We start from the raw sequence: 26,086 nt of genomic DNA, 5'->3' as shown, positions 1-26,086 counted from the left end.
GCACTTTAACGTGGCTTAATTTATGTCAGTACACACTTTATTAAGAAAATACGTGCAGATAAGCAGATGAACCCAGAATATGAACGCAGATAAGCAGATGAACCCAGAATATGAACGCAATGCGTTCCTCCTAAAGGACAGCATTTTCTTTACATAATTTGATATTTTAATTTAACTATTTTAGGAGATTAAGCGAGGAGAATTTAGGAGAATTACTTTTCACGTTTTAGAATGTATTTTATCCGCGCGCACAATTTGAAAAGACTCCAACGGACACAGACAGAGTGAAAGACTGGATTTGTTCTCTCGATCAGGTAGGGTACAAGTGATTTCAAAACTTTTCAGCCGGTTCTCTTACGAGAGGTCTCTCGTACTGCGTAAGATATCTTACGCTAGGGGAAAATCCTTTTTCCGCGAGATATTGAAGCCAAAAATTATCCTTAATTTTGTAATAATGCAAAACGCGTTGCGGCAGCATGCAGACATAGGCGAGGCAGCTCGCGCGCCTATTGGCTGCTGCGGCAACTGCAGCAGCCTATCGAGCGAGGCCTGGCGTGACGCCAGACCCAATGAGGGTGCTTCGCGCCCGCTGCGTCACGTCCCGCCGAAATGGGCGTGGTCTAGGCCTATAAATATCGCTCGCAGGCAGCTATTATCAGATTTTTCATCCTTCAAGCGAAGCACACTGTAACGACAATGACTATGACATGCGGTCACATGCTGTTCAAATTAGTAAATCCTGATCTCCAAGTCTGCTTGAACGGTCAAAATTGCATCTTTGTGGCTCCCCCGAGGGACATTTGAGTCACATAAGGAAACCCTGTTTTCTTAGAATCCCCTCTAAAACCCCCATTTCAGCTCTGGACTCCCTGTGACTTTTACAACCTCACAGACTCGTGACATTCCAGAACACACACACACGTACACACACACACACACACACACACACACCAACATCCTTTTGTGTTTAACTTAAAATGTGTGTAACTCAGACTGGTATCTGAATTTCCTGAATGTATGTGTGATTAATGTTGTTTTGATCATATAGTTCTGATCTTCGAGTGTTTGGATCTGAAATGTATTTTTGAAGGATGTTCTCCCAGTAGAATCGCATTCCGTAACCCGAGCTCATTGGCAGGTCATAAAATTTGACCACAGAGCTATCCAGCCCTATGCATGAGATAACAGGGTCGCAACATTCCAACACACACACATACAAACACACTCTGGACTGTGAAACAGAAACCCCCTACAGAAAATGACTTTTACCCATAAAGTCACTCTTAAAGGTACTAAATATATAAATTTGTGTGTTAAGAGGTGTGTGTAAACCATAGGAAAGCATATGTCCTATTTGTGACCTTAATAGAACTGCTATTGCCTATACAAATGCATAATAATGTATCGTTGCATGGCTACAACGCCTAGATTCTATTTTTGATATCTCTGTAATCCTCTCCAGCTAACGGAGTTGAATTCCAATAACAGAATTCAGTGATGCGCATTGTTTTATAAGTTCATATGTCTGGAGAAAATCCTCTCCAGTTAAAGTCAATCATGACTCATTCGAGTGGGCGTGTCTAACCGGACAAAGGAATCTTCCCGCTCGAAAAATCTCGACAGCTGATTCGTCCTACACGAAGGAGGGGACGGCACCTGGGACACTGATAAAAGTCCAAAACCTTCTCTCATCTTTATCTCTCTTCCTTCCGCTTCCAACTCATCCAACTTCTCTTGATCCTCTCCCCGGCGCAGCGTTTCTCCAAGGAACATCTGAAGGAGGCCCTGGCCTTCTCCATCGAACGAACCCATGTTCGAGTCGTAGCTGCCGGTCTTTGCAACTAAGATTTCCAGCCTCTCCCATCCCGGGAGACGAATCTGAACTTTCTCGGTAACATCACATTCAGTGAGCCTTTCAAGCTTCCCGCGACACCGGAAGACGCAGCAGAAACAGGACACCATCCTCGCTTCTTGCATCAGCTTCAGCCTGACCAAAAAGAGCACTCGCAAGTATATTGATTCCTATAAAAGCTGTTCCAGGTGTCTAGGACTTAGGTCTGTGGACTAAGTTACCCTCTATCTTCCCTCTATATCTTTCTTTCTTTCATTCCATGTCTTTGTTCGGTTAAATGTTTGTTTGCATTTTTACGTACGTTTATGTTTGTAGTTTATATAATCTCTAGTGTGTGCCATTTTATTAATAAACCCATTCATACTTTTAATTGTCTCTGTGTTTGAAAACCCACCTTATAAAAGTCAATGAAACTTCAAGATCTAAGCTACAAGCTCGATATTGACTACCTTGAGTAGTTTTAATTCATAAACTCAGAAAGTTTGATATTCGCGGCCAGAAGATAAAACTTTCGTGGAGTTTAAAAGGGATACCCCTTCTTAACTGTAATGATCAGACAGTACAGAACAAGGTAATCTCGATAATTGATAAAATAAATGTACATGCGACTTGTGAATTATGACCATAAGTCATAAATATTAATATTTCCAAAATTCCCTATATTCTTGAGCTAATTCACATTTACCCCGAGTCGTTATTCTTACATGTATGGTGGAGAATGCTTAAGCAGTTTCAAACTTTATTTGGTGGACAAATTCAGTTTCAGTTAAATGTGTATTATGGCTGTTAATAATTGTACGCGCGTTTTGAATTGTGAGATAAGTCGCCAAGGCGAACTCACCCAGCTGATGGCGGGCACAAAGCCAGCCCAGCTCTGCTAAAACTGCAGTTCATGACATTACATCTGTCTCTGTAAAGACGAAGCAAAACTCTTTGCAGTTGATACATGTAACATGATTTAAACCGACTAAATAAAGACGAAGGAATTTTTTTTTTAGTACGAGGACGTAAATCTGAACTGAGTCGATCCTCAGTTTCAGTCGTAATAGGCCTTATTAATACGTTAACGATAAACTCCTGGTCAGAAATTGGTCTCGCGATCCAATTTTGAAAACCTATGCATTATCATAAAGCGCTATTTTGATTAATGTTTATGGGAGGTGGAACAGATGCAATAATTCCTGTTCACAGATGTCTAATTCCTGTCGTGCTCACCGCGCTATTAAATTAAAACAAGAAGTTTTAATTCCTGTTCTTATTGTAAACCATGTATAATGTGTAATTGGAGACCAGTTTTATGAATTAAGAAAACAGATGGTAATCCCTGTTCTTCTTCTTTAAACCGTCTCATGTGTATAATGTGTAATGTGTAAAGTAAACAGAAGTTCTAATTCCTGTTTCTATTGTAAACCGTTTCATGTATAATGTGTAAAGTAAACAGAAGTTCTAATTCCTGTTTCTATTGTAAACCGTTTCATATATAATGTATAATGTGTAATTCCTGTTAGTCACATGTTGTGAAACTCGCGTCATTTTCCGCATGCAACAGAGTGCAAAATGCTCGTGATTCCACAGATAAAAAATAAATAAACTGCTGAATCACGCCATTGACCAACACTAGAGGGCAGCCTTTAGGTGTGGCAGTTCTCAAAATACGCGCCCCCAACCGACGTCATCCTGCGTGAGCGTCGCCTCCCACTGACGTCAGCCTGCATGAGCGCAATAACGCCATCTGGTGGACGCTCTCAGATAATACCGGCTTTCATTTTTCTGCTAACAATTTTCCTCTTTCTCTCCCCCGAGGATAGAAGAATGGTTTGACTCTCAAATATTCACCTGCATTCAAAGCTTAGCTTATGCTGATATTATTTGGAGTTAGACAATTCTTCTTTTCTGTTTTTGACTGTCACACTCTAAGCGAAGTTCGAAAAAAAAAACTTTTCGAATCAAAGCTTAGATTTGATTCACTCAGTTAATTGATAGTCCACCTATGAGGAAGCACGCCACCGTGTGGCCATCTTGGGTCGAGGTATCAATATCTGTTTCACCCCCAGTCTGCATTGAAGTGTCTCAACATTGCTACCCTTCTCGTTTGATTATTTTATAATCAATACTAAGAACTTAAGTGTTATTGTAAGGATTATAGGAAGTCATTCTGATTTTTCAGTTTAATTATTGTATAATTAGTATTTATACTCCACTGCTCTCATTCTAATTTTCTTTTCTTCTTTATTATTATTTGGACCTCTCCTTGCATGCTTATTTGAATTTGAATTTAAACTAGTTTGAATTTTAATTTAAATTGTATTCACTAACAACCAGGTGGACCACGGAGAAGGAATACGCCCCTTTCCTTTGTGGCACAAACCCACTGCAGGGCCTATCCCTCTGCCTGCGTCTCAAGCCTGTGTTGTTATCTGAATTTTATTTCATTGATAATTTTTTTTCCTTTCCCCAGCCTCTTCAAAGGGGGGGGTAGGTTATTCCGATGATTAACCCTCAGTTATCATAATCCCTTTTCATTGTATCATTATTTTAGTAAAGCCTTTGCCTCTGACTCCTGCATATATATTTACTCAATTTGATGAAACCAGAAAGCCTTAATTCACTTTAAGTCTAACATCTTAATCCCTTATTGTGTATCTATTGGCAGGACTCAGTCAGTGCACTGTGGTGATCCGAAAGTCATCCCTGGTGGTTTCCGGTGGGCGGGGATCATCTGTCCGGCGTTACTGACACTGCGCTCTGTCTGGTGTTGGGACCGTCGGAGGGTCTGACCGCGCCCGCTGGTTTCCACCTGGATGACCTCTATTCACCCCAGGTAAACTAAAATTTGATAGAACCCATCCACTTATTATGAACCACAGAATACTAGCTATTCCTTCGGGGTATTTTAAGTGCTTAGACCCACCTTTCTCTATCTAAGACACACCTTCTTTCGAGGTCCTGTCCCGATAACCCACGCATCTCCTGGCCCGATCAGGAACTCTCGCAGTGTTAATAAGGCTTAGGCCTCTTTATTTTATTTTATTTTATCTTATTTTATTTATTTTCCTTAAATAACGCTCCCCGTGTTATTGTTTGTGACATTTCATTGCAGACCAATTCACTTCCTTGTGTTGTGTTTCCCTCTGATCTTCCCTACCTTCAACCTTGTCTCTTTCTCCACTCTGTTGTGATTTGTTTCTTTCATTTCACTTAGACACAGAACCTAAGAGAGACCCCAGGAAAGCTGAATAATAGAGTGACGATCAAAGCGGGCGTCGCTATAACGACCCCCAGGCTACCGCCTGTCCAAATTTCTATTGTGGGTTTCATCCATACCCACGAAATTGGCTCAGCTAACTGTCGGCATCAGTTAGCCCCGAAATTCTCATAAACGGCATAGCCCGTATGAGTATAGCTCATTAACCCTAAAACAAACTTGCATTGTGTCTCTTTTTGTGTGTGCTGTGCTTCTCTCACCACAGTAAGCAGAGATGTCGAGCTAACCCAGTCCCACAGTACCTGGACCAGTTTGAGACCTACGATCCAACCCAGAAGTACGACCACGAGCAGCTGGCCAAAATCTTCGGAAAATCGCACTCAACCTCGTCACCAAGGCCCGGGCCAGCGAAAGGCTCAGCCTCGATATGGAACAGAAGGCAGCCGCACTACAGCTCCAGGCCACAGAAGCCCGGAAGGACCGAGCCCACACACAGAGTCGGCTAGACCAGCTAATCTTCCTGACCGAGGAAGAGGACGAGACGGACACAACGCTACAACAGGAAGTTGAAAGACTTCAAAAAGCCCTGGACGATCTTCGAATATGTAACGACAATGACTATGACATGCGGTCACATGCTGTTCAAATTAGTAAATCCTGATCTCCAAGTCTGCTTGAACGGTCAAAATTGCATCTTTGTGGCTCCCCCGAGGGACATTTGAGTCACATAAGGAAACCCTGTTTTCTTAGAATCCCCTCTAAAACCCCCATTTCAGCTCTGGACTCCCTGTGACTTTTACAACCTCACAGACTCGTGACATTCCAGAACACACACACACGTACACACACACACACACACACACACACCAACATCCTTTTGTGTTTAACTTAAAATGTATCTGAACTTCCTGAATGTATGTGTGATTAATGTTGTTTTGATCATATAGTTCTGATCTTCGAGTGTTTGGATCTGAAATGTATTTTTGAAGGATGTTCTCCCAGTAGAATCGCATTCCGTAACCCGAGCTCATTGGCAGGTCATAAAATTTGACCATAGAGCTATCCAGCCCTATGCATGAGATAACAGGGTCGCAACATTCCAACACACACACATACAAACACACTCTGGACTGTGAAACAGAAACCCCCTACAGAAAATGACTTTTACCCATAAAGTCACTCTTAAAGGTACTAAATATATAAATTTGTGTGTTAAGAGGTGTGTGTAAACCATAGGAAAGCATATGTCCTATTTGTGACCTTAATAGAACTGCTATTGCCTATACAAATGCATAATAATGTATCGTTGCATGGCTACAACGCCTAGATTCTATTTTTGATATCTCTGTAATCCTCTCCAGCTAACGGAGTTGAATTCCAATAACAGAATTCAGTGATGCGCATTGTTTTATAAGTTCATATGTCTGGAGAAAATCCTCTCCAGTTAAAGTCAATCATGACTCATTCGAGTGGGCGTGTCTAACCGGACAAAGGAATCTTCCCGCTCGAAAAATCTCGACAGCTGATTCGTCCTACACGAAGGAGGGGACGGCACCTGGGACACTGATAAAAGTCCAAAACCTTCTCTCATCACTCTCTCATCCTTCCGCTTCCAACTCATCCAACTTCTCTTGATCCTCTCCCCGGCGCAGCGTTTCTCCAAGGAACATCTGAAGGAGGCCCTGGCCTTCTCCATCGAACGAACCCATGTTCGAGTCGTAGCTGCCGGTCTTTGCAACTAAGATTTCCAGCCTCTCCCATCCCGGGAGACGAATCTGAACTTTCTCGGTAACATCACATTCAGTGAGCCTTTCAAGCTTCCCGCGACACCGGAAGACGCAGCAGAAACAGGACACCATCCTCGCTTCTTGCATCAGCTTCAGCCTGACCAAAAAGAGCACTCGCAAGTATATTGATTCCTATAAAAGCTGTTCCAGGTGTCTAGGACTTAGGTCTGTGGACTAAGTTACCCTCTATCTTCCCTCTATATCTTTCTTTCTTTCATTCCATGTCTTTGTTCGGTTAAATGTTTGTTTGCATTTTTACGTACGTTTATGTTTGTAGTTTATATAATCTCTAGTGTGTGCCATTTTATTAATAAACCCATTTATACTTTTAATTGTCTCTGTGTTTGAAAACCCACCTTATAAAAGTCAATGAAACTTCAAGATCTAAGCTACAAGCTCGATATGGACTACCTTGAGTAGTTTTAATTCATAAACTCAGAAAGTTTGATATTCGCGGCCAGAAGATAAAACTTTCGTGGAGTTTAAAAGGGATACCCCTTCTTAACTGTAATGATCAGACAGTACAGAACAAGGTAATCTCGATAATTGATAAAATAAATGTACATGCGACTTATGAATTATGACCATGAATCATAAATATTAATATTCCCTATATTCTTGAGCTAATTCACATTTACCCCGAGTCGTTATTCTTACAACACGCATCGCTGGAGCTGGAGGAGAAGCCGCGCCGTCTGAGAAAGAGCACCTTAAGCGGGACGAGTCACTGAAGTCGCTGGCCGCGCCGCCTTCCTTGCCTTCCTGCTGCGCTATCCGGCGTTATATCCTTTCTCTGCTACTGTGTTTATGTATGTGTGTGTGCTCGCCGCCGCGACACACTCTCATTGCACTAAAAGAGCTGCCCTTTCCTGAGGATCACGCAGCTCTCGCGCTCGCTGACGGCGACTGCCCTCACTGCGAGCTAGTTACTGCCTATGGTGACTCTGAGGACTCACCTGGCATACTTCTCCGAGACTGCTCCTTTGTGTTCCCCCCCGTGGCTCAGTGGCGGAATCTTAGGTTTTCCACACGAGAGACCGGTGTTCGAATCCCGGTCTAGCGGCAGTTAAATTATGCCGCCAATGCTTCGCTCTGTCAGTTCCCTGAAAGGCGACTGCAGATGTGCATTTTGCAGCCAACGAGCGCGTTGTACAACCCGCTCGCCTGCACCCAAACACCGTTTCTATGGTTTCCGTGTGTCACTGGCGTAAGGAGAAAAGAGAGTGTTTCTGGTCCCGCCGCGGACGGACCGACCTCCATTTTCTCGTACATTTCTCATTCCCCTCTGAAGTTCGGGCGACTGGAAATGTCAGTATTGCAGTGAGCAAGCCTGTTGTAATGCACGCAGGCCTGCAATAAACGCCAGCATGTTGATGCTCTCTGTTTCTATGGCAACTTCTCGCTCATTCAGTTCCAGTAAATGTGACTGTTCCAGTGTATTCTGCAGTAAACAAGTCGGCGACGCAGCACGCTTGCCTGCACACAAACGCCGCCTTTACGGCTACCCAGATAAATCCCATAAGTGTGAATTTTCTGGTGTCCCGGCCACGGCCGATGGTGTTTTATGTGTAGAAAGAATGCCCACTGCCCAGTGCCCATCTCTACATACAAGCACAGCCCGTCACACAGGGCTCGCGCACATAAATCGACTCAGATCGATTGCGCATCAAACGTGGTAAATGTGCCCACTACCCAGTGCCCACAAACACTACGTTATGCATGTCTCACGTTTTCTGTAAAAACGAAACCAACGTGCATTCGCTTCACTCAAGCGATCAATGCTTTTGGTGTGGTAAATGTGCCCACTATCCCGCGCCCACATCCACGCACAGGCATGACAGTTCCTACGGGACTCGCCCAGCCCTCCCCCTCTCGGTTGACCGCCGCAGAGGAGTCGAGCGTGGGTAATCTGCCCGCCGTTATCAGCGCGCCCCTGCCTCAAATGTCACGAGCGCCACGCTTGTGTTACAGCACACCGAAGCCTCTCCATCGCTGAGCGAACGGAGCACGCTTTGTATTCAACCCCTAGCTATTCATGCAGATGCATGGGCAAAGCTGCCTGGGGTTTCGAAGTGGGTGTTAAACATTATAAAAAGAGGCTATTCGCTGCAGTTTCGCCGACGCCCTCGCCTCTATACGGCGCGCGTCGAGACCACGGTAAAACAGAAGTAGCACATTTACTTCGAGCCGAAGTGGCGAAACTATTGAGCAAAGGGGCCATAGAGCCTCTCTCTCAAGTTCAGAGCGAAGGAGGGCTATACAGCAGATACTTCCTGGTACCGAGAAAAGACGGGGGTCTCAGACCCATACTAGATCTAAGGTAACTGAACAGAGTGCTTGTGAAGCAACAGTTCAGGATGCTCACGACCAGAAAAATCCTCGTGCAGATTCGCCGAGGAGACTGGTTCGTGTCAATAGATATGAAAGACGCGTATTTTCAAATACAGATAGCGTCACGTAACAGGCGATTTTTGAGATTCGCCTTCGAGGGCCAGGCATATCAGTACACAGTCCTGCCGTTCGGTTTACCCCCGGCACCCCGTACATTTACGAAGTGCATGGATGCGGCGCTCGCACCCCTCAGAATGAGAGGCATGCGAGTACTGAACTATTTGGACGATTGGCTGATTCTAGCGCAATCTCGCGCAGTGCTCATAGAACACACGACCGTTTTACTCGATCACCTCGAGAATTTGGGTCTCAGTGTCAATTGGGCGAAGAGCTCTCTGTCACCCAGTCAGAAGATATCTTTCCTGGGCACAGAATTGGACTCGCTGTCCATGATAGCGCGACTATCACCACAGCGCGCGGTAGACATTCAACGCACAGCGAACTCGTTCCGCTGCGGCGCGTCTGTCCCGCTCAAGAAATTTCAGAAGATGCTGGGTCTCATGGCCTCAGCATCATCAGTGCTCCAGCTGGGCCTGCTCCGCATGCGCCCGCTGCAGTTTTTGGCTGAAAGCACGAGTCCCACGCCGAGCGTGGGCATCCGGTTTGCTTCGCCTCAGGGTCAATCAGAAGTGCGTCGCAGCTCTGAAACCTTGGAGAGCGAACGACTGGTACCAATCAGGTGTAAGCCTGGGGACTTCCTCGAGGGTGAAAGTGGTGTCCACGGACGCGTCCACCTCAGGATGGGGATCGCTGCTCGAGGGCAGACCGGTATTCGGCCAGTGGTCGGAACGGGAGAAGCTCCCGCACATAAACTGCCTCGAAATGCTGGCAGTAAACAACGCGCTGACGCGTTTTTGTCCCCAAATAAAAGGACGCCACGTCCTGGTCCGCTCGGACAACATGTCTGTGGTGTCCTACATAAATCGCCAGGGCGGCCTCAGGTCCAGGAACCTGTACAGGCTAGCAGAACGCCTCCTGGTATGGGCTCAGCGCAACCTGCGCTCGCTCAGAGCAGCGCACGTGCCAGGGCTCCTGAATATAGGACCAGACAGACTGTCCAGGAACAATGTTCCGGCAGGCGAATGGTCTCTACACCCACAGACAGTCCAACTGCTGTGGAAGAAATTCGGCAGAGCGGAAGTAGACCTGTTCGCGTCTCAAGAAAACGCTCACTGTCCGGAATTTTTCTCCAAGAGCAGGGACGCACTGGCTCATGTGTGGCGGCGCCACCTTTATGCTTTTCCCCCCCGTCTCTCTCCTGCCTCAGGTGATAGAGTGGATCAGGGAAGAAGGATGCTCAGTATTGCTGGTAGCACCGTTCTGGGAAAACCAACCTTGGTTCCCAGTCGTGATGCAGTTAGCAAGCACTGCCCCGTGGCCAGTACCAGTGAGGAGAGACCTCCTCTCACAGGCCCACGACTCGATCTGGCATCCTCACCCGGAATTGTGGTCCCTTCATGTCTGGGCCATCAACGGGTACATGTTGGACTCCCTAAAGGAGTATTAAACACGATCACGCAGGCTAGAGCTCCGTCTACGAGACGGCTTTACTCCTCGAAATGGTCAGCGTTTTCGGGCTGGTGCACAGCCCGTGGCGTGTCACCCACAGACTGTGGAGTGACGGAGGTGTTTTCCTTCCTACAAGAGCTGTTGGATAAGGGCAGGGCCCCTTCCACGCTCAAAGTTTATGTGGCGGCTACAGCAGCGTTCTCAGGAACAACGCTTGGTCAGTCAATAGGAAGGAACGATTTAGTCATCCACTTCCTTAGAGGGGCTAAGAGACTGAATCCTCCCAGACCTCCCTCAGTCCCCGTATGGGACCTTTCTACGGTTCTGGAAGCCATGAAAGGTGCGCCATTCGAGCCTTTACAGTCAATTGATTTGAAACATCTGTCTTTCAAGGCTGTGTTTCTGCTGGCTCTCGCTTCAGTGAAGCGCATAGGGGACTTACACGCGCTCTCTGTGAGCGCGATGTGCATGGAATTTGGGCCTAATGACTCAAGAGTTATACTCAAACCTAAGCACGGTTATGTTCCGAAATCCCTCAACACACAGTTTAGGGCGCAGGTTATCTCCCTGTCAGCCCTACCGGTCCCTGATGAGGAAAGAGACGCAGGCCTCCTTTGCCCAGTCAGGGCATTACGAGCTTATGTGTCTCGCTCGTCTGTTTTCAGAGCAGCAGACGGAGCAGCTCTTTGTTTCGTTTAGCGGGCGTTCTAAGGGACTAGCCGCGTCGAAACAGAGCCTATCCAGATGGATAGTTGATGCTATAGCGCTGGCATACGCCTCCAAGGGCATGCAGTGCCCATTGGGTGTCAGAGCGCACTCCACGAGAGGCATGGCCTCTTCGTGGGCCTGGTCGAGTGGGATTGCCTTGCAAGATATTTGTACGGCAGCAGGCTGGGCCTCCCCGTCTAAATTTATAAGGTTCTACAACCTAGAGGTTCCCGCCCTGCAGGCCAGGCTGCTGTCGGTCTAAAGTTAACCAGTATTATCTGACTTGATGTTATCAGCTCAGAATGCTGCGTCTGCTGAGCACAGCTCATTGATCGACAGTGGAAAGCAGTAGCACGAGACGTGCCTGGGCAAACTGTGTAAGACCCACATTTCCCCATCAGTTCAGGCCGTACCCCGCCCTGTCTGTATGATGACATTCGCGTCTAAGCGACGCTACCATATGTGGAAGAGTGCGGCTTCGCCCCTCCCTCTTCCCGGACTCCCTGTGAGTTCCCTGGGTGATTGTGCACTATATGTACCCCGGGATTTCGCCCTTGGGTCTTTGGTGTCAGATCTCAGCATGCACAGCGTTTTGCATTGGGTCCCCTAGCGTAAGATATCTTACGCAGTACGAGAGACCTCTCGTAAGAGAACGTACTCGGTTACTAACGTAACCTCAGTTCTCTCTAGAAGAGGGAACGAGTACTGCGTATCTTGCCGCGCATGCACACGCTCTGGTTGCTTCGATGATGAAAAACCAGATAATAGCTGCCTGCGAGCGATAGTTATAGGCCTAGACCACGCCCATTTCGGCGGGACGTGACGCAGCGCCCTCATTGGGTCTGGCGTCACGCCAGGCCTCGCTCGATAGGCTGCTGCAGTTGCCGCAGAGCAGCCAATAGGCGCGCAAGCTGCCTCGCCTATGTCTGCATGCTGCCGCAACGCGTTTTGCATTATTGCAAAATTAAGGATAATTTTTGGCTTCAATATCTCGCGGAAAAAGGATTTTCCCCTAGCGTAAGATATCTTACGCAGTACTCGTTCCCTCTTCTAGAGAGAACCGAGATTACGTTAGTAACCGAGTACGTTCTATTGATTTTTGGATGCTGTGAACATTTTTAGCTAAAAAGACTGCGACTCCAGTTTAGCATTTATTGTTGTTTCTGCAGTTAAAAAGACAAAGTTGAAAATTCTGGCTACTATCGTTATTTGAATAATAGCAGCCAATAGGCGCGCAAGCTGCCTCGCCTATGTCTGCATGCTGCCGCAACGCGTTTTGCATTATTGCAAAATTAAGGATAATTTTTGGCTTCAATATCTCGCGGAAAAAGGATTTTCCCCTAGCGTAAGATATCTTACGCAGTACTCGTTCCCTCTTCTAGAGAGAACCGAGATTACGTTAGTAACCGAGTACGTTATATTGATTTTTGGATGCTGTGACAATTTTTAGCTAAAAAGACTGCGACTCCAGTTTAGCATTTATTGTTGTTTCTGCAGTTAAAAAGACAAAGTTGAAAATTCTGGCTACTATCGTTATTTGAATAATTTCTTTATTTTTATTGTATTTACTGATCTGTCAGGGTTATCTAATCTAACTATATATGGCTTGTGCTTTGAATGTTCCCCTGCACTTTAGGCATTTTGCACACATTTGCTCCTCATCTTGTGACTTGATTCTGATTTATTTAGTTTTGTATTTTTATTTATAAGAAAGGTATATTCTGTTCTAATTTAATTTAGTAAATTAATTGTTTATTTTTTCGGTGCATCAATGTTGTGCTGTACTTAGAGCCTGCTCGCACAGGTAATTTAGCCGATTTAATTTGATTTGCATGTGAAATGCAAATCCTGTCTGCAGTGTGGCCTTTCTGGAGTTATTTATGTTATTTCTTAGTTTTATTGATCCAAAATGTTATTATACATTTTCTTCTATATCTTTGTGTGATTTTCTGTAAAATCGCGGCTTTGAAATGTTAAAGCCCCGCCCGCAGCCCCACCCCCAGCCCCACCCCCATGCACATGATTCGACTATTAGTCGACTATAGGCAAGACTTGACGATTCTGATTCGACTACGAAAATCCATAGTCACGGACACCCCTACTTTAAATATAGACAGACATCGAGACACAAACATCATGAGTGTGTAGAAAGAGCTCATGTGAATATAATTACCTGCACAGTATGCAAGATTGCAGTGAGTTGGACTAACCAGCTCATAGACATAATAATTGCCTGGACAAGCTTTGACTTTAATGGGAAAAGACCCGTAATAGTAGCAGTAACTCGCGTAACTGACCCCGTAACCGCAGTGACGACTCCATCTGTTACTGTTGGGTGTTACTGTTTTTTTTTACAATGTATTTTACTGGTAAACTATTTTATTCTTCTGACACAAGCACACACATCTATCCAATGATATACAGAACGGCGTTTCCCAAAAGCATTGTAAGTTGATCGTAGAGTTTGTGTCAGTTGTTCTGCGATCAACTTAGGCTTATGATGCTTTTAGGAAATGCAGCCCTGATCTGTAGCCTACATACATTAGAAAACATTCAGAAAATAAGCCAATAGAGACACAGTGTGTTACATTACCAGGTGAGATGGTCACTGGTGTGACAGTTGTAGGGCTGGTGTTAATGCTGCCAGTGTCTGTAAGTTGGGATGAATAGTGATTAATGAACAGAGACACAAATATCATGAATGTGTAGAAAGAGCTCATGTGTATATAATTACCTGCACAGTATGCTGAGGAACAGATAGTTGGACTAACCAGCTCATAGACATAATAATTGCCTGGACAGGCTTTGACTTTAATGGGAAAAGACCCGAAATAGCAGCAGTAATTGACCCAGTTACCGCAGACATCTCGAGTGACGACTCCATCTGTTACTGTTGGGTGTCCACCACGTATCCACAGTGGGATATCAGTGCCACAGCTGTACTGAGCAACACATGTGTCTGGGATATGAGCGCTAGTGTTGTTAATGAGGAGACGATACCAGCCGCTCCAGGAGACATACGCGTCACAGTTTATGACTGAAGAATGTGTATTATTGATGAATCTCCATGTATTGTTCAGCACAGTGTAGTTGTAGCAGGGGTCTGCAGAGAGATAAACTTATGAAAACACCAATATGAAGTCATAGTCTAAATATAAATATGTTCATGAAAACACATTATATATCCTGTATTATAAATTAAATGTATGTCTTATAAATACATTATGAAAACACCAGTAAGTTATAGTCTCAATATAAATATATTTACAAAATACAATTTCCAAATGCAAAACGTGGTCAGAATTTTTTTTTTTTTATAATTTTATATTTCCTGCAAATTGTCACATATTTGTAAATCACCCTGAATTTGTGTGGAAATATTTTGGGTTGTTTTTTAACCCAAAATAAAAGGATGGAAGAAAAAAAGATTATTCCATTAGATGTGTTTTTAATCCGGCCAATCATAACAGGCCATTCTCATCTGTACAGAGAAAATGAATGAGGGATGAATGAGAGATGAATGAGAGATGAATGAGAGGGATGAAAGAGAGATGAAAGAGAGATGAAAGAGAGATGAAAGAGAGATGAATGAGAGATGAATGAGAGATGAACAAGGGATGAAAGAGAGATGAACAAGGGGTGAATGAGAGATGAATGAGAGTGATGAATGAGAGATGAAAGAGAGATGAACAAGGGATGAAAGAGAGATGAACAAGGGGTGAATGAGAGATGAATGAGAGTGATGAATGAGAGATGAATGAGAGATGAATGAGAGAGATGAATGAGAGATGAACGAGGGAAGAATGGGAGATGAATGACGGATGAATGAGAGATGAATGAGAGATGAATGAGAGATGAATGAGAGATGAATGAGAGATGAACAAGGGATGAATGAGAGATGAATGAGAGAGATGAATGAGAGATGAACGAGGGAAGAATGGGAGATGATTGACGGATGAATGAGAGATGAATGAGAGAGATGAATGAGAGAGATGAATGAGAGATGAACGAGGGAAGAATGGGAGATGAATGACTGATGAATGAGAGAGATGAATGAGGGATGAATGAGAGATGAATGAGAGAGATGAATGAGAGATGAATGAGAGAGATGAATGAGAGATGAATGAGGGATGAATGAGAGATGAATGAGAGATGAATGAGAGAGATGAATGACGGATGAATGAGAGATGAACAAGGGATGAATGAGAGATGAATGAGGGATGAATGAGGGACGAATGACGGATGAATGAGAGATGAACAAGGGATGAATGAGAGATGAATGAGAGATGAATGAGGGATGAATGACGGATGAATGAGAGATGAATGAGAGAGATGAATGATGGATGAATGAGAGATGAATGAGAGATATGAATGACGGATGAATGAGAGATGAACAAGGGTTGAATGAGAGATGAATGAGAGATGAATGAATGAGAGAGATGAATGAGAGATGAATGACGGATGAATGAGAGATGAATGAGAGATGAATGAGAGAGATGAATGACGGATGAATGAGAGATGAACAAGGGTTGAATGAGAGATGAATGAGGGATGAATGAGAGATGAATGACGGATGAATGAGAGATGAATGAGAGATGAATGACGGATGAATGATAGATGAATGAGAGATGAATGAGAGATGAATGAGAGATGAATGAGAGATGAATGATAGATGAATGCGAGATGAATGACGGATGAATGAGAGATGAAAGAGAGATGAATGACGGATGAATGAGAGATGAACAAGGGTTGAATGAGAGATGAATGAGGGATGAATGAGAGATGAATGACGGATGAATGATAGATGAATGACGGATGAATGATAGATGAATGAGAGATGAATGACGGATGAATGAGAGATTTATGACGGATGAATGACGGATGAATGAGAGATGAATGAGAGATATGAATGACGGATGAATGAGAGATGAACCAGGGATGAACGAGGGATGAATGAGAGAGATGAATGAGAGATGAATGACGGATGAATGAGAGATGAATGAGATATGAATGAGGGATGAATGAGAGATGAATGAGAGAGATGAATGACGGAGATGAATGAGAGATGAATGACGGATGAATGAGATATGAATGAGGGATGAATGAGGGATGAATGAGAGATGAATGAGAGATGAATGACGGATGAATGAGAGATGAATGAGAGATGAATGATATATGAATGAGGGATGAATGAGAGATGAATGAGGGATGAATGAGAGATGAATGAGATATGAATGAGAGATGAATGAGAGATGAATGAGGGATGAATGAGAGATGAATGAGATATGAATGAGGGATGAATGAGGGATGAATGAGAGATGAATGAGAGATGAATGACGGATGAATGAGAGATGAATGAGAGATGAATGATATATGAATGAGGGATGAATGAGAGATGAATGAGGGATGAATGAGAGATGAATGAGATATGAATGAGAGATGAATGAGAGATGAATGAGGGATGAATGACGGATGAATGAGGGATGAATGAGAGATGAATGATATATGAATGAGGGATGAATGAGAGATGAATGAGAGAGATGAATGAGAGATGAATGAGGGATGAATGAGAGATGAATGAGATATGAATGAGGGATGAATGAGAGATGAATGAGAGATGAATGAGGGATGAATGAGAGATGAATGAGATATGAATGAGGGATGAATGAGGGATGAATGAGAGATGAATGAGAGATGAAGGATATATGAATGAGAGATGAATGAGAGATGAATGAGGGATGAATGAGGGATGAATGAGATATGAACGAGATATGAACGAGGAATGAACGAGGGATGAACGAGAGATGAACGAGATATGAACGAGGGATGAACGAGAGATGAACAAGGGATGAACGAGAGATGAACGAGATATGAACGAGGGATGAACTAGGGATGAACGAGAGATGAACGAGGGATGAACGAGAGATGAACGAGGGATGAACGAGAGATGAACGAGAGATGAACAAGATATGAACGAGAGATGAACGAGGGATGAACGAGGGATGAACGAGATATGAATGAGGGATGAATGAGAGATGAATGAGAGATGAATGAGGGATGAATGAGAGATGAATGAGGGATAAATGAGGGATGAATGAGAGATGAATGATATATGAATGAGAGATGAATGAGAGATGAATGAGAGGGATGAAAGAGAGATGAAAGAGAGATGAAAGAGAGATGAAAGAGAGATGAAAGAGAGATGAAAGAGAGATGAATGAGAGATGAATGAGAGATGAACAAGGGATGAAAGAGAGATGAACAAGGGGTGAATGAGAGATGAATGAGAGTGATGAATGAGAGATGAAAGAGAGATGAACAAGGGATGAAAGAGAGATGAACAAGGGGTGAATGAGAGATGAATGAGGGATGAATGACGGATGAATGAGAGATGAATGAGAGATGAATGAGAGAGATGAATGACGGATGAATGAGAGATGAACAAGGGTTGAATGAGAGATGAATGAGGGATGAATGAGAGATGAATGACGGATGAATGAGAGATGAATGAGAGATGAATGACGGATGAATGATAGATGAATGAGAGATGAATGAGAGATGAATGAGAGATGAATGATAGATGAATGCGAGATGAATGACAGATGAATGAGAGATGAATGAGAGATGAATGACGGATGAATGAGAGATGAACAAGGGTTGAATGAGAGATGAATGAGGGATGAATGAGAGATGAATGACGGATGAATGATAGATGAATGACGGATGAATGATAGATGAATGAGAGATGAATGACGGATGAATGAGAGATTTATGACGGATGAATGACGGATGAATGAGAGATGAATGATGGATGAATGAGAGATGAATGAGAGATATGAATGACGGATGAATGAGAGATGAACCAGGGATGAACGAGGGATGAATGAGAGAGATGAATGAGAGATGAATGACGGATGAATGAGAGATGAATGAGATATGAATGAGGGATGAATGAGAGATGAATGAGAGAGATGAATGACGGAGATGAATGAGAGATGAATGACGGATGAATGAGATATGAATGAGGGATGAATGAGGGATGAATGAGAGATGAATGAGATATGAATGAGGGATGAATGAGAGATGAATGAGAGATGAATGAGGGATGAATGAGAGATGAATGAGATATGAATGAGAGATGAATGAGGGATGAATGAGATATGAACGAGGAATGAACGAGGGATGAACGAGAGATGAACGAGATATGAACGAGGGATGAACGAGAGATGAACGAGGGATGAACGAGAGATGAACGAGGGATGAACGAGGGATGAACGAGGGATGAACGAGATATGAACGAGAGATGAACGAGGGATGAACGAGGGATGAACGAGGGATGAACGAGATATGAACGAGATATGAATGAGGGATGAATGAGAGATGAATGAGAGATGAATGAGGGATGAATGAGGGATGAATGAGAGATGAATGAGGGATAAATGAGGGATGAATGAGAGATGAATGAGAGATGAATGAGAGATGAATGAGAGATTAATGAGAGATGAATGAGAGATGAATGAGAGATGAACAGGCTCGCTCTAAATGAAACAGAATTTCTATATTTTATAGTTCTTTATCAGTGAAAACACAAGGACTGTTTCTGACTATGAATTGTGGAATAGAACCGTACAGTGAATGACAGCCAGACACTCCTGAGAACAATCTACAGGTTTCATACATTTCTATAAATACATTTCCAGGACTTTTGAGGCAAATATTCATAACCTAACCCTGCATGAAATGTCTGTGAATACATGCAGAATAAGAATAAAAATCCATGTTCAAATTTACCACAGCATATCTTTATTAAAAATGAATGATAACCCAGGCTCTTGACAATTGTTAAAGGGTTAGTTCACCCAAAAATGAAAATTCGGTCAGTAATTACTCACTCTCATGTTGTTCCAACCGCGTAAGACCTTCGTTCATCTTCGGAACACAAATTAAGATATTTTTGATGAAATCTGAGAGCTGATCACTTCTCCGTAGACTGCTAGGTGGCCCAAACTTGCTGGCCCAGAAAAGTTATTACAGAGATCGTTAATATAGTCCAAGTGACTACAGTGGCTCAATCTTAAGTATATCAAGCAACGAGAATACTTTTTGTGCGCAAAAACAAACAAAAATAACGACTTTATTCCACTATTCATTTCCTTCTCTCTGGGCCTCGTAGTGTTTTTGCAAAAACACTACGTGAACCAACTAGAGGCCCAGAGAGAAGGAAATTAATAGTGGAATAAAGTCGTTATTTTTGTTTGTTTTTGCGCACAAAAAGTATTCTCGTCGCTTGATATACGAATAGGTCTTACGCGGTTGGAACAACATGAGGGTGAGTAGCCTAATTACCAGAGGTGGGAGTAAGTCACTAAATTCAAGTCTCAAGTCAAGTCCAAGTCTTAACATTGCAAGTCAAAGTCAAGCCAAGTCATTCTGTTGTAAGGGTCAAGTCAAATCAAGTCAAGTCAAGTCAAGTCAAGTCAAGTCATACTCTTTGTCAAGTCAAGTCAAGTCGCAACTTAGTCATCAAGTCATACCAAGTCACACACAGGCTCGTTTTACACATTTTTTAACTCTGGGACTTTTATTTCTTATTTAGACACAGAGGGCTGATGGGTAAAAAAAAAAAAAAAAAAAAAAAAACGTGTGTAATAAATAAAATATTGTTAAGAAGCACATTAAATGCTCTAAAATAAAAATAAATTAAATGAACACAAGTAAACAAGAATTAATAAAACTTTTCCCATCTTGTGCTAGCCCTACATAGTTATTTTGCTGTGATGTCCTCTATGAAAGTGTAAACGAAACAAAAACATTAAAAATGTCAATTTAATCCAATTAGGCCAACGTGAACACATAAAAAAAAAAAAAAAAAAAAAAAAAAATGTCTAAACATTAGATTTATGTATTTAAATTGCATATAGAATTTCCATCCATTTGGATTACATAGTTTTAACATAAACCAATTAATAATCTGAATGTAATTCATATTTTTAAGTCATATATAAATGAAACAGATAAGATTTATGTAATAGTACACAGAAAAACGCCCATGTTAAATTAACACTGCTCAGTGTTCATATGTGTGCACACTACAGAGTTAAAGTACCATTGAAGCAGTGTTGAAGTTAATGAGATAATTAAGTGGTGATTGAGCATTAATTATGAACACCTGCTGTTAACAAGCAGAATCACTGAAGAACAGAGAAACACAAGAACTACAACTGACTTCAGCCACAGTCTTAGGGCGCTTTCACACTGGCAGTTTAGTGCGGACCGGGGCACGGTTCGCATGAAAAATCGCTAATGTGAACGCTGTCATCGGACCCGGGTGCGCACTAGAGTACCGAACCCGAGACTACCTATATTTTGGGGATATTTTGGGGATATTTAATTTAATTTTATCAATCAATAAATTCCTCTTGAAACAAACTTTGTTGTATTATTTTAATTTAATACTGTGAAGCTGCTTTGATGCAATCTGTATTGTGAAAAGCGCTATACAAATAAACTTGACTTGACTTGACTTGACTACCTGGAGGAGGTGGTCTGAGCTCGGTTGCTCCCGAACCGTGGCGCGGTTCGCGTTAATGTGCAAACAACACGGACTCGGGTGCGCGCTTGTTCAGGAAGTATAGTATCCCGCGCATGCGTATCACTGTGGATATCATTGTTTCCTCACACACGACAACCATGAGTGGCAGGGGAACGTTGTGGGACACTGAAGAGGTGATGTCTCTCACTATGTTGTGCATAATAGCACCAAAAAAACAGACAAATTACAGCTATGCTCAGTCGAGTTGTATTATCCATGCATTTTCCGTGTGCGTTTGCGATGACGTAAGATCACTGCAAATGCACCTGGGTTCGTTACAACTAATTGAGTGTGAAACCAGACCAACGCTGCGGGGGGCGCCGGGAACGAGCGCACTCGGGTTCGGACCGCAGCAAACGAACCCAGTGGAAAAACGCCCTTAGATGAAATCAACTGAAGAGAAAAGAAGACATTAAATCTGTGAAGATCTCAGCAGAGGAGGATTAAACAACTCAAACAGCTTTACCAGCTTCACTTATTACTAACCAGATTGACTTAATTTAATATCCGTTTTAATGACATCAACAATTGTATTTTAAAGTCACCATGATGGTGGTTAGCATTTGCTTTAGTTGGACTCTTGACCCTTAACTTTTTAGTATTATATTTTCTTCGGCTGCTACATTTGTGTGTGTATATAAAGCACATTTGTTGAGGCAAAAAAAGCCATGAGAAAATTAGATCAGGTGATATTGGATGTTTAATCATCATGTAATTGTTTGAATCTCTGATCTTATTCTGTGTCTAACGCTTTGATTATATACGAGTTGTGTTTGTAATGTTGTTATATAATAGAAGCCATGTTAATTTACAGCATGAGAGCAATGTTGTTAGCCAAATAACATTTAGTGCATTAAACTTTTTTTTCTCTACATTATTACTTCAAGAATCAGTGTATGACTCTCAACAATGGTGACAATCAATGAAATGCTTCATGCTGCAGTGCATGCTGGGTACCACCAATCAAAACTCACCCATATCTCCCAGCATTCATTGCGACATTAATACATCATGCAGCTGGATTTTCTGGATACTTTGTTTGATTGTCACCATTGTTGAGATTCATATGCTGTTTCTTGATGTCTGTGTTTGTCTAAGTAATGCCATAGATTCAAGTTTTTGTGCACCAAGTATTTTTTTTTTAAAACCTATTTTAAATAGGTATTTGATAAACAACACTGCTAGATATACTATAAAATCAAATGACTTCTATTATGAATAAAACAATATTAAAAACACGAGTCCTATAAAATCAAAGCATTAGATACTGCATAATATCAGGGATTAAGGAAATTACATAATGATGACGTTTTCATCATCAATAAACAACCAACATCATCTGATCTCATGGCTTTCTTAACTACAACAATTGTGCTTTACAAACACACAAGTATAGCAACCAAAGAAAAGTTTACATTGAAGAGTCAAGGTTCAAGAGTCCAACTAAAGCAAATGCTAACCACCATCGTGGTGACTTTAAAATACAACTATTGATTTCATTAAAACGGATATTAAATAAAGTCAGTCTGGTTACTAATAGGTGAAGCTGGTAAAGCTGTTTGAGTTGTTTAATCCTCCTCTGCTGAGATCTTCACAGATTTAATGTCTTCTTTTCTCTTCAGTTGATTTCATCTAAGGCTGTGTCTGAAGTCAGTTGTAGTTCTTGTGTTTCTCTGTTCTTCAGTGATTCTGCTTGTTAACAGCAGGTGTTCATAATTAATGCTCAATCACCACTTAATTATCTCATTAACTTCAACACTGCTTCAATGGTACTTTAACTCTGTAGTGTGCACACATATGAACACTGAGCAGTGTTAATTTAACATGGGCGTTTTTCTGTGTACTATTACATAAATCTTATCTGTTTCATTTACATATGACTGACATATATGAATCACATCCAGTTTATTAATACAATTACATAAATCTTATCTGTTTCATTTACATATGACTGACATATATGAATCACATCCAGTTTATTAATACAATTACATAAATCTTATCTGTTTCATTTATATATGACTTAAAAATATGAATTACATTCAGATTATTAATTGGTTTATGTTAAAACTATGTAATCCAAATGGATGGAAATTCTATATGCAATTTAAATACATAAATCTTATGTTTAGACTTTTTTTTTTTTTTTGAGTGTGTTCACGTTGGCCTAATTGGATTAAATTGACATTTTTAATGTTTTTGTTTCATTTACACTTTCATAGAGGACATCACAGCAAAATAACTATGTAGGGCTAGCACAAGATGGGAAAAGTTTTATTAATTCTTGTTTACTTGTGTTCATTTGATTTATTTTTATTTTAGAGCATTTAATGTGCTTCTTAACAATATTTTATTTATTACACACAAGTTAATTTTTTTTTTGTCTAAATAAGAAATAAAAGTCCCAGAGTTAAAAAATGTGTAAAACGAGCCTGTGTGTGACTTGGTATGACTTGATGACTAAGTTGCAACTTGACTTGACTTGACAAAGAGTATGACTTGACTTGACTTGACTTGATTTGACTTGACCCTTACAACAGAATGACTTGGCTTGACTTTGACTTGCAATGTTAAGACTTGGACTTGACTTGAGACTTGAATTTAGTGACTTACTCCCACCTCTGCTAATTACTGACAGAATTTTCATTTTTGGGTGAACTAACCCTTTAAGTTACTTTTTTTTCAGCCATTATAAAAGTTTTCAGAAAACATTTCTACATTGGTAAATCAGATCAACATGGCAGCTTTAATGTCCAACAACTGCTTTTTCTGTCATTGTTGACTTACAGAATTGAAGCAATATTGAGAAGTATTAAACTCAGCTGAAATTATAAAGATTGATTGTAACTCTATTGCTGTGTTTCATAACTTTGTTTGAAACTTGTTAAGTGTCGCGTATACACTCACACACATCAACATTCGGCATATGAAACACAACAATGGTGACATTTTCTGAAAACTCCTGCAAAGACTGAAACAAAAGAGACTTAACAAACATCAAGAGTCACGAGCACAACTAAAGTAAACGCTGATGGAGATCAATGGTGACGTCAAACGAAACAATCATTCATCAACATCTAAACCTCTGTTAATTCTCAGTAAGATCTTCTGTAGACGTGTGACAGAAATATAGTCAGTCTGGTTAGTAATAAGTGAAGCTGGTAATGCTGTTTGTGGAGTTGTATAATCAGATCTTCAGAGAGTTAGGGTGTATTCACACCAGGAAAGTCCGATAGTTCACTTGCTTTGGTCCGGACCAAATAAAATGTTTTTTTTTTTTTTTTGGTTTGGTACGGTTCGCTTTCACACTGCTCTTTTTGCAAGTGAACCAAAAGTTGTAAACAAAACCACACGTGTGCTAAGGTCGTCCATTCATTGGACAAGGATTGTCAAGTAGGGAAATCAGGAAGTGCAAAAAAAAAAAAAAGGCTAAGCATGGAGATATTCCGTACTGCAATATTTGTTCTTTTACTGATTTTGTGTAAATGCTCTACAAACGCAATATGAAGAAACTAATGAGTATCATATGATACAATGTCATCATTCTATACGATGTTGTAATTCGGATTGAGAAGACGACAATGTGCTGCAAGACGGTTCCGTCAAGCAAAATGCGCGATTAGACTAAAGAGAACGCTCTGTATGTGAATGTCCTGATGCACACACACACTCATTCATTCCATTCCAATGATGCACACACGACGCGCAGAAAGACGCGCAACAGCATCGTGTGGGCCAGACAGCGCGCCGGAATGGAATTCTCTTTCGCACTTGAACGAACAATAACACAAACCATTATGCCAAAATGTCCGATGTGTTAAGTATCCTCATAAGAGCATAAGAGCAGTCAAATAATTAAATGAACGTAAAGGCGCAGTGCTTTCTTGCAGTTGGGTCGTTCATGTTCACATCGTAAACGAACCGTACTAGAGTTCGTTTGGAACCGTACCGAGACCACCTCTTCAGCTGGGTCTCGGTTCAATTGTTTGGTCCGCACCCGAGTTCGATTGCTGTATTCACACCTGCCCAAAAGGTCCGCACCAAGGGTGGAAACGAACTAGAGTTCGATTCAATCGAACCAAGCAAGGCAGGTGTGACTACACCCTTAATGTATTTTATCTACAGTTCATCTAAGGCTGTGTCTGAAGAAAGTTGTAGTTTGTGTTCTTCTTTCAGTGCTTGTTCACAGCAGGAGTTTGAATGATTGGAAGAATGTTTCAGGAACATCACACTAACCTTCAAATAACATTTTGGACATTTGATAAATGGACATTTGATAAATGGACATTTTTCACGTTCCCAGATCCAACACTGAAAGAACGTTCTTGTAACTAAACTCTGTTTGCTGGGAAGCTTTATGGTTTATTATAAAATAAACAATTATTTAAATAACGCACAAGCAAGACATACAATAATGACCCTGAGAAATCACTGTATGGATTGAAGACAACAATATGTTGCTACTGTATTTTCTACAGTAAAGTACTGGCAACAACAGCTGACGTTTTTATTAAATTATAGTGATGCAGTAAATATTTCATTCTTCTGACACACACACACATCTATCCAATGATACAGAGCGGCGTTTCCTAAAAGCATCGTAAGCCTAAGTTGATCATAGAGACTATTGTGTCAGTTGTTCTACGATCAACTTATGCTTACGATGCTTTTAGGAAATGCAGCCCTGATCTGTAGCCTACATACATTAGAAAACATTCAGAAAATAAACAATAGAGACACAGTGTGTAACATTACCAGGTGAGATGGTCACTGGTGTGACAGTTGTAGGGCTGGTGTTAATGCTGCCAGTGTCTGAAAGTTTGGATGAATAGTGATTAATGAACAGAGACACAAATATCATGAATGTGTAGAAAGAGCTCATGGGAATATAATTACCTGCACAGTATGCAAGATCGCAGAAAGTTGGAGTAACCAGCTCATAGACATAATAATTGCCTGGACAGGCTTTGACTTTAATGGGAAAAGACCCGAAATAGCAGCAGTAATTGACCCAGTTACCGCAGACATCTCGAGTGACGACT

General features: G+C 41.8%; 3 protein-coding genes and 2 long non-coding RNA genes across 6 annotated transcripts in view; 3 read left to right on the top strand and 2 right to left on the bottom strand.

Annotated features, from left to right (window-relative positions):
- LOC309494013 overlaps window positions 1-22,675 on the top strand; it is a 36,559-nt gene extending 13,884 nt beyond the window's left edge. The window contains exon 2 of the long non-coding RNA XR_014204190.1: window positions 21,428-22,675. This is a non-coding gene — a long non-coding RNA (uncharacterized lncRNA). The remainder of the gene's footprint in view (window positions 1-21,427) is intronic.
- LOC309494003 overlaps window positions 1-26,086 on the top strand; it is a 195,783-nt gene that overhangs the window by 138,471 nt on the left and 31,226 nt on the right. The gene's annotated exons all lie outside the window — the stretch shown is intronic.
- Window positions 1-26,086, bottom strand: part of LOC309493674 (adhesion G protein-coupled receptor E3-like) — a 100,600-nt gene that overhangs the window by 46,244 nt on the left and 28,270 nt on the right. The gene's annotated exons all lie outside the window — the stretch shown is intronic.
- Window positions 1-26,086, bottom strand: part of LOC309493630 (uncharacterized protein) — a 456,302-nt gene that overhangs the window by 422,625 nt on the left and 7,591 nt on the right. Inside the window, exons 5-8 of the mRNA XM_082162775.1 lie at window positions 25,941-26,086; window positions 25,800-25,856; window positions 14,187-14,555; window positions 14,046-14,102 (exon numbers count right to left, since the gene is read on the bottom strand). The exon at window positions 25,941-26,086 is cut by the window's right edge and continues 229 nt beyond it. Of these exons, the coding sequence (XP_082018901.1) occupies window positions 14,046-14,102; window positions 14,187-14,555; window positions 25,800-25,856; window positions 25,941-26,086 (629 nt within the window). The remainder of the gene's footprint in view (window positions 1-14,045; window positions 14,103-14,186; window positions 14,556-25,799; window positions 25,857-25,940) is intronic.
- LOC309493794 (uncharacterized protein) overlaps window positions 10,524-26,086 on the top strand; it is a 67,234-nt gene continuing 51,671 nt past the window's right edge. Inside the window, exons 1-2 of one of the 2 annotated variants that reach the window (XM_082163045.1) lie at window positions 10,524-11,715; window positions 12,146-12,632. In XM_082163045.1, the coding sequence (XP_082019171.1) occupies window positions 10,529-11,443 (915 nt within the window). In that variant the 5' untranslated portion in view covers window positions 10,524-10,528 and the 3' untranslated portion in view covers window positions 11,444-11,715; window positions 12,146-12,632. Of the gene's footprint in view, window positions 12,097-12,145; window positions 12,633-26,086 lie in introns of those variants that run through there. The other variant, XM_082163044.1, reaches the window with a different exon arrangement.

The sequence above is a fragment of the Leuciscus leuciscus genome (assembly GCF_965113295.1).
Source record: "Leuciscus leuciscus genome assembly, chromosome: 3".
Lineage (NCBI taxonomy): Eukaryota > Metazoa > Chordata > Actinopteri > Cypriniformes > Leuciscidae > Leuciscus > Leuciscus leuciscus.
This window is presented reverse-complemented; position numbering and strand designations above follow the sequence as displayed.